The sequence below is a fragment of the Asterias amurensis genome, chromosome 15, assembly GCF_032118995.1.
Source record: "Asterias amurensis chromosome 15, ASM3211899v1".
NCBI classification, from domain to species: Eukaryota; Metazoa; Echinodermata; class Asteroidea; order Forcipulatida; family Asteriidae; genus Asterias; species Asterias amurensis.
In genome coordinates, this window is record NC_092662.1 from 9,908,608 (window position 1) to 9,917,840 (window position 9,233).

At 40.2% G+C, this 9,233-nt stretch overlaps 1 protein-coding gene across 1 annotated transcript; it reads right to left on the reverse strand.

Annotated features, from left to right (window-relative positions):
• Positions 1 to 3,190: 3,190 nt before the first annotated feature.
• Positions 3,191 to 9,122, reverse strand: LOC139948402 (uncharacterized). Its single transcript, XM_071946546.1, has 3 exons — positions 9,079 to 9,122; positions 8,054 to 8,177; positions 3,191 to 7,885 (listed from the first exon to the last, which is right to left on the reverse strand). Exons 1-3 carry the CDS (start codon positions 9,120 to 9,122, stop codon positions 3,191 to 3,193), a joined length of 4,863 nt encoding a protein of 1,620 aa, XP_071802647.1.
• Positions 9,123 to 9,233: the final 111 nt, after the last annotated feature.

Here is a 9,233-nt window from a genome sequence, read left to right on the forward strand (position 1 = left end):
ATTGGCGCGTAATGGAATAATTTCATACATATTTGAGATAGTGTTATTTCTTTTTGATTGTATGTTGGACGATGTAGCGTACAATGTATTGTGTAACTAATTAAACTATTACACAAGTAATTTTGATGAAAATAAGACGTGTCAAGCAAGAACACCCCGGTCAAAAATGTAGGAGTCCACCGATGGGTATCGTCTGCAGCGTTTCAAGCGTGTCCAAACATGTTCAAGCGGGTTGGATATTGGACGAATCAACGATAATCACAAACTTCCGCAACCGTTGCGCTGAGACTACTGGTTGTTATTTAAATGACCAGAAATTCAGAAAAAAAAAAAAAAACTTGGTTGTCGTTATTAAATTAGCATTATATGATTTGGTGTATTCTAACTTTGGCGCGCCGTATTGGGTTTTGTTTATACACTGATTAGTGAGTTGATAATTCTTGAACGAAGTTTTTAACATTTGTACTATTGTTGTTCGTTTTATAGCCTATATGAAACAATTGAGAATTATAACATGTTGGGGTACAATATCAAGTTATTATTACTAAAAACATTTTTTTTATATAAGTAAGTTTATATTTGTGCAAAAAACAGTTACCCGTTGTATTATTTCTTTCTTAAATATAGTTATAAAAAAATAAAATTACAATAATAATAATACTAATTTTATGTCAAAAGCACCCAATCAACCCATCGATGTCCAAGGCGCAGAGAGAATATAAAGTACACTATGAAGGGTCGAAAGATAAACCAGTATTTTTGGGGACAAGTTTGAAAAAAACCCAAACAACAACAACAACTTGATGAGGTGGTAGAATTAAGTAAGACAACAATACACAATAGTCACAGGCCTTCTGAGTATTCCGTGAGGAGTAATTGGAAATTACGTCAAATCGACTTAAAACAACGGGTGCTTTAACGGCCGTACGGAAAAACATGTACAATGTCATGTGTTGTGATCCTCTCTGTACCATCAGCGTTGAAAAGAGGGTTCAAACGAAATAATGCAAGCATGACCATACCACCCCACTCCACCCAACAGCCCCTAACTGTAAACACAGAGTTTGATGGACAATACACAATTAACGCAGTTTGTAAACACGGCTACATGACCCCTGGTCACTGGTCATTCATGCGGGTAGTAGTCAACATATGACGTCAAAGCCGATTAGTTTTCAACCAAAACATGTCCGATCGTGTGCCGCCGTGGACCGTTCGTTCTTCACCATTGGGATACGGTGACGTAACAAGACAGGTTGAAACTCGTTCAGTATTCAATCTTCCGGTCCTTAATTCTTGACGGGATGTTAATAGTGTATAGAAGCAACCGTCACACGTAAAAGTGTTACAGCTATACAGATTTTAACCTAATAAATATAACAAATTAAACTTGCTTCATATTTTATGGACAGTGGGATTATCAAAACTTTAGAAAGTTGACAGTTTATTTGTTGTTGTTTTGATGTTATTGTTGCTTTTGTTGTTGTTGTCGTGTTGTGGTTGTGTGTTTGTTGTTTACGATTTCTCATCATGGCAAATATGTGAGAAGTCGTTGCTATTATGTTTAAAAACAAATTGTTATTATTAATATTGATATATATAATTATATTTACTTACAATATCGTTTATCAATTTTAAACAACAGGAAAACAATGGTATTCAAATTTAAATTGTTGCTTTTATTGTTGTAGTTGTTAATGTCGTCGTCGTTGTTGTACTTTGTTGTTGTTATTGTTGTTGTTTTGATACAGTTTGTAAACACCGCGGTCACTGTTCCATTCGTGGTGGTAGTCAACAGTGTGGTGGTAGTTTCTTTTTTCTTTTTCTTTTGCAACCTAAATAATGTCCGATCGTGTGCCGTGGACCGTGCGTTCTCCACCATTCGGATAATGTAACGTAACAAGACTGATTGAAACTCGTTCAGTGTTCAATCTTCCGGTCATTAATTCTTGACGGGATGTATAGAAGCAACCGTGACGATGTAAAAGTGTTACAGCTACGTTTATTATAACGACATAAATATAACAAATTAAGCTTTAATTGCTTCATGTACATTTATAGACTGTAGTTATTGGGATTATCCAAACTTTAGAAGGAAGTTTATTTATTGTTGTTGTTGTTATTATTATTGTTGTTGTTGTTGTTGTTATTGTTGTTGTTGTTGTTGTTTTTTCCCCCAATCATGACAAATTTGTAACAAATCGTAGTTATGTGTGGGGTGTATAAGTTCAACTTATTTATAATATTTTTCACACCATAAGACCGACCGTCCTTCTAGGTGTGTTTTCGTTGGTTGCTGAATAAAATACACATACACAAAGAAAGAGTCGACACAGGGCGCCTAAAACCAACCGGAACTCACCAGAACATCCCTTAAGTGGTCAACGGGCAATATACAGTTTCAAACATGTTTATTCAAATGCACAACAAATTAAATAACAATAGCTTAAAATTCATTAAGTTAAACAACAGCATTTAAGAAAGGAAAACAAAAGGAGGTATTAAATAATTATGTATAAGGCCCAATTTAAAAGAAACGGGATACAAAGTGATCACATTTTCTATTAAAAAAAAAAAAAAAAAAAAAAACGCTTTAAAGACACTGGACACCTTTTTAGTAATGGTCAAAGACCAGTTTTCTCACTTGGTGTATCTCAACATACACATTAGGTAAAAAATCGAAGTTGTGAGATAATAAAGGTGGAAAAAATCAACCTTGTCGCAAAGACCTTGTTGCTTTCAGATGTTTGAGTTTGGCACCTCAGCCGAATAATTTAAATTTATACTTCTTTCTCAAAAACAACGTTATTCGGATGGAGGCAGCTCTCACATAGTTTTATACTATCAACAACTCTCCATGATTGCTTGAAATTAATTAGGTTTTCATGCTAATAATTACTTTGAGTATTTTACCAATAGTGTCCAATATATTTCAAGACAATTAAAAGAAAATTACTTTTATCGACAACAGATCCTGTACTTAAACGTACGGCGCGGTATCCCATGTACACCGTTTGTGAAATAAATAAAAATAGTATATATTATTTTCCGTGTGTCGTCCGTGTTAAAGTTGAAATGCTACGTCGCTTGCTTGACTTTCACAGCTCCTCGATATCGCTCATGGGATCCCACTCGTTATCACAAGTTTATCATTTATCACATAATGTTGACCGTTATCTTTCTGTGATATTTACAAGTCCAGACAGGTAGTTGTCACACCATCTGATGCTACTTTCCTCTTAGGATACAAATAAGTGAAGGCAGTTTTGGTTTGCTCGTAGGTGTACATCCCGGCTCCTCTCATCCTAAATCCTCGGTTAACACCTTCTCCCGCTTTCTGTGACTCGAGTACATCCATATATCGCTGCTTGGTGATGTCATTCCCGAGTTTGTTAAGTCCCTTGCAGCTGATTTTGTTTTTTGCACCAAAGCAGTAGTACGTCTTACTACAAAGGGCTATGATTCCATCTCCTTCCCATTCCACCTTAAACAGTCCCGGAGTTCTCTTGTCGTAAGAACGATGTTCAGCAGTATCTTCTCGAGGAAACCATTGGTGTTTTTCATCCAAGTACTGCTGCTTCATGTCTGGCTTGATGACATCGTCTAGATTTTCCCCCGAGATGGCGAGATATGCCGAATCGGTGTCCATCTCGCACATCTGAAAATCGTGAGGGTGGACAAACTTCATGAGGAAATCAAAATAAAATTCCAGCATACGAAGTTTGGCGTACTGGTAGACAAAAAAGCCGACCTGAAGGGGTAAGTTAAGCCGGATGACCTTTTTTGTCATATCAACTTCGTACACATTGTCATCCAAGGGGTGCAGAGCGCGGAAATGTGACTTGTTGACATAATGAGGTGCATCGGCATCGGTACACACCCGGACGTTTAGGTGTCGCTCCTGGTCAGTGACTGTCTTCCCGTAGGCAGAGTTACCAAGAAGCTTCATAGTATCAGCCAGGATTGATTTTGTCGGATCACGATCACCAGCTCTTCTTGCATTACTGACATCATTACCGAACGATTCAAAACATGGACTTTTAGCGTACTGAATGACTTCGTAGATGTGTAGGACTTCTAATCCGTGATTGATATACCACTGAAGGAGGGGTGTAGTGAGCAAGATACGCTCACCAAACATGCTACCAATGAGAGTGCGACGTGGCTGCTTCATGACACCCTCTCGCTCAGCGTAGTCCCGCATGTGGTCGCCAATATCTACCCGGCTGACTTCTGTATTCTTGAAGATGGGTGGCATTTCTGCGAAGTGATCCCTCAATGCAGGAGGTACCCTGATGTCACACTCGACCATACCAAACATAGACCCATCCATCACAGCCTCCAGTACAGCTCTTTCAGTCATCACTTGCTTGTGTGAAAGAGGAAGTCTGATAGATTTAACAAAATGTCCCACTGTATGGTCTTCTTTCCGTAGATCGTGCCACTGACATTCCCACATTTCGACCAGGTTATATCCCTGTTGTCGAATATAGGTAGACATTTGCTCCGTCTGCTTCATCAAGTCATCTCTACTGATCTTCCTGAAGTTGTTAAACTCATTTGGATTTCGATGACACTTGTGTCCGTGCCAAAAGCACCCGTGGAATTGATAGACTGTGTTGGTTTTCTGACAAAAGCCATCGACGGGAATCATTCTGGGACCGACGCGTTTCTCAGTGCTATTAAACTGATGCCTGATATGGATATCTTGAGAGTACGCCATCCACTCCAGCCATTCTGTCGCCTTGACACCATATTTGTGACTTCGAACTGGCTTGAAACCCTGTTCGGCCTTCCTTCTGATAAATGTACCGGTGGGCATATCCTGCATAAGAGACCACAGATATAATGCATTAGCATCAAATCCTACTACGCTTTGACACAGTTTAGACTCCCCTCGGATGCATGTCTTATTTTTCTCGTGATAACGATGGAAGACAATAGACGGACCTCCCACGATGTTTCGCTTAATGGTATAATAGAGATCTTTGTTGGCTTCGTCAATGAGACTGAAGTATGTATCTTTCGGCAAAGTCAAGAACAGATACCGAAGGGACAAACCTGGGACAGAAATAGCAGATTTAAACATATCCATGTGTCTTTCTCTGTAGAAGACAAACATTTTCTCGATTGCTTCGAGAAAGGGAGTCACGTCCATGTTGTTGTACCACACCAGGAAGTCTCGGAAGGAAGACATGTTTAATTCCTTCCACACCTCCTGGCAATACTCGTACTCTTCATCGGAAATGTTCGTCCCTTTCAGCTTACTGAAGAAAGCATCATGTGGTGGTAGTTCCTTGCAGTCCAGCTTGCTCAAGTCATCTACCCATTCATAAGGGAAAAAGCCTTTGCTTTGATGACAGTCGTAAGCCTTCAGAAACTTGGCGTAGCTGTAACCTGGAGCCAAATAATTGGTAATATCGAGGAACTTTAACTTCTTTGTCTTCAGCGCCATGTACGTGCTCGTCCTTTTGATTATGAATTTCAATGGATCGGTCTGTTGTAGCACTGGATAGAGATAACGCTTAATGACGTTAATGTCATACTTTCCAGAGTTAAAACCAAGCACCGGCAGCTCTTGAAGGTACTCGTCTAACATTTCCTTGACCTTTTCAACATATTTCAGCTTCTTGTTTTGATTCGTTGACTCGGTGTTACTCCTCGATGTATCGATCAGCTCATCTAACTGCGTGAAGACGGAGTCAAATGAATCCAAGAGACTGGTGTACGCAGCTCGACTGATGCTGTGAAGATAGTCGACCATACATGAAACCAATTGAGCTGGACTTCCTTCACTCACGAAGCATTTTGGTGTCTCGTAACCAGGGACATTACTGGCTACGCTGACGCTGAGTAGCTCATGGTGGGCTTCCCATTTCAGTTTCTTTGCTTGCTGCTCCTGGGTTTGTGGTAGTTGCTTAAAATAAACTTCATAATCAAAAGTAGCCCGGTACGGATAGAACTTCATGTCATCTTCAACATCTACCTCCAACGCAGATAAATGATCAAAGACCGTGAGAGGTAAATTAAACGCCCCTCCAGTAAACTTATGTTTGACATTGACGTCACATATCGGCTCATGACGTACTAGATCCGCTGACCTGGTGAACACCGTGCAACATTTGGAGCAGGCGTAGCATTGGCTGTACATGTCAACATCGTTGATAAAAGAAAAATGCCTACCACACAAGTTAAGACACAACCTATCGTCATAATGACGGTGAGAACGTCTGATCAATTCTACTTGGATTTTTTCGTCCGTGGTATTTGTGTCTTTGTCATCTGGATCAATCATGTTATTATCATCACTATCTTCCACCGGTAGAAGCATATACACCTCTATCTTTACATGGAACAGTTCTTCAGCTATGGCTAGTTCATTTAGAGTGATCCCGTCTATGTGCTTCTTCCCTGTGTACTGGCGATACATCTCTGCAAGATGGCGTGTGGCTTTTTCAGTGGAGTTTCTACCTGTTCCTCTGAAAACGGCCAAACATCGAAAGAAACATAGACTATCATCGTATCTTTCACCGGTATTGCAGTTAACCACTAGATTCCATAGGCCTTTGTTGTGAGCGACATAGGGTGGTAGTTTTTCAATGGGTGAACCGATGGGAAATTGTGTCAACTTGTTGACATACACCGTTACGTTGGTAGTGGCCGCAACCGTCCACTTTGTGTCTGGACGTCGACGAAAACCAATTTGCAAAACGTCTGCCTCCTGGACTCGAGTCACCAGACGATCAAGATCCGCTGCCGAAGCAACTGTCTCTGGAGAGGGGAATACGCTTCCGTTGTTTTGACTCGGGTGAAAATAACGAAGTTCGCCGGTCTCTGAATGTCGAAGGATGAACCCAAAGGAAAGATTAATCTTAGCCCGACATCTTAAACGATGAAAGACGGTTGTCAAGACTTTGTCAACATTCATTTCGGAATTACTGATGAGTCTAAAGTTATACATATCTTGAATGAGTCGGTTTAGACAGTGATGCGTGCGGATAGCCGCCCAGTTCTTACGGAGGGTGTTGATAATGGCCTCGGGATGGAGATTGAAAACATCACCATCAGTCCCCGTAGGATACACTAAAGGGTCTTCTTGTAGTGATGGCTGCTGCCGAGGAATGAACTGGTCTATGGTTGGAAAGCCAGGCACCGATGCTACTGATCCCACGTTTCCTCCATGACTTTTCCTGACGTGGTTGTTCTTATTACCCAGCCGACTAAAATGCTTTCCACACACCGGGCAATCAAGTTTACTTGACCCGTGTTCAAGTTGCTGGGGCTCCTCTTCGTCTACATTGAGATTACGTTCCTCCCATCCGTCCATCTTATCTGAGGGTTCGTGGCTTAGTTTGGGGGGTACTGGGGAAGCTGGGTAATCATCGATGTGATCATTCATCAGGTGGCTCAGCATACGATTGACACTTGGGAAAATCGTGCCGCAAGCCGGGCATGGAGCCGCCTTGGTTACCGAAGTAGTTCCACTGGTTCTTGGTGGTGGTTTATCAGAAGGAGGTGGTTCCATGATCGGATTGGGTGGGCGAATATGGGTTGGGTTCGGATTTCCAGCCACTTCGTTGCCATTAACTGGGTGGATATGAGGGACGAGTTGTGGGGGGAGTATAGTGTGGTTGTTACGGTGGCGTTTCATGTTGTCAACCCTTGAGAACTCTTTGCCACAGATTGTACATGGTACCGAGGAGGGTGCGTCTCTGTGTGTCTTTCGATGTCTACTCAGATGAGTCAAATGAGAAAATGTTTGACCACATGTAGGGCAGGCAACCCGTCTTTTTTCGGAGGTACAGTTCCGCCGCAACTGGTGATCCTTCGTGTCGCTTCCCATCGGTTCCGGTGTTGTTTGCAAATCTTGAGGGAGGTCCATATCCTGTAGCAATGAGAGAGAAAATAATTATGGTTAGATTTTTTTTTTTCATTTTTTTTTCTTTTTCTTTAGGGACTACGCACACAAGCATTCAAATGTAAATGCAACAACTGAATGGGAAAGTGTACGCAGTCGTTTGTTTTAAGGTTCTTGTGCTTACGCAAAGCTTACCATGGCCTCGACTGCGACCTCCTGTCGTCCGGCTTGTTCATGAGGCAATAATTCTCCATCTAGTGACTTGGTTGTAGGAATTGGCTTCATGGTGTTTCTCTGTCGGATCACCGTGTTCAAACGTCTACAATTGAAGAACAAGGATTGGATTAGAATGTGTGTGTTTTAAGGAGAGACAACCAGAGAGAGCGAGAGAGAGAGAGGGGGAGAGAGAGAGCAACCGACTCGGGCAATGATCAGCTCGCAAATGACCCACAATTGGAAGGTTTGTGCCTTATATAGCACAAAAAGGTGGTGTAGATCTTAAAGATAAAACCCACACGGTTTTTAGGAAGCAAGTGTCTCTAAAAGAGGTATGCATCTTTTGTTTTTGTTTTCCAGAATTTGAATACACCGAAGACACTGACATTTAATTTACCATTACTATTCTAAAACTGTAAAATAGTTACTGCATTGAATAGTTAAATGTAATGTACAATCACGTACCAGTCCATATGAAATTACACACTAAAATGCTATTTTCGTCGGGGTGTGTAAGAAATCCACGTTGCGCATCAAAGTTTCACACAGTCTTTAGGAACAACATAACATGTGTTTATTTTTATTTTATTTTTAACTAAATAATAAATGTATACTTAATTAAAGAAAAGTAGTATACGTTAACGGCAAAAAAAAAAAAAAAATGAATACAAATACTAACATTTACAAATAAATAACTATAGGTAAATAAGATGGAGGTATTGTAATGTAGATGACAATAAAACATGTTAGTTCTTGTTAGATTCGTGCCAGTGTCCACAACTTGTGTGGTTTTCTAATTACAGACTTTGCATAGAAATCTACAGGTATCTTCTGTCAAGGATTGTGAAAGAAAATTATCTCGATTGATGACCTTTTTAAAGCTTTTAACAGTGATTATGTCCATTGTACTTTTGTTTAGCTTTTTCACCAGTAACATATTATGCAACCTTATTGTAAAAGACAGTCTAAAAGTCCACAAACAATAGTATTTTGTTTCTGCTTACTGTAATGTTAACGTCCGATTCTCATTATAAAAACGTGCTTTCATTTCTTAAGTTATTATTTATTTGTTTGTAATCGTTTGAACCATGTACACGGGAGATACCAACCCTATCCGACTTATGGTTGTTGAAAATTAATTATAAAATCTCATTTTTAC

Excerpts from the sequence above, each read along its gene's own strand:
- LOC139948402 (XM_071946546.1), bottom strand. The coding sequence starts at position 9,122 with ATGAAAGCACGTTTTTATAATGAGAATCGGACGTTAACATTACA. Across the intron at positions 8,178-9,078 it reads AATCGGACGTTAACATTACA|ACGTTTGAACACGGTGATCC; the intron begins GTAAGCAGAAAC and ends CTTCAATTGTAG. Across the intron at positions 7,886-8,053 it reads AGGTCGCAGTCGAGGCCATG|GATATGGACCTCCCTCAAGA; the intron begins GTAAGCTTTGCG and ends TCATTGCTACAG.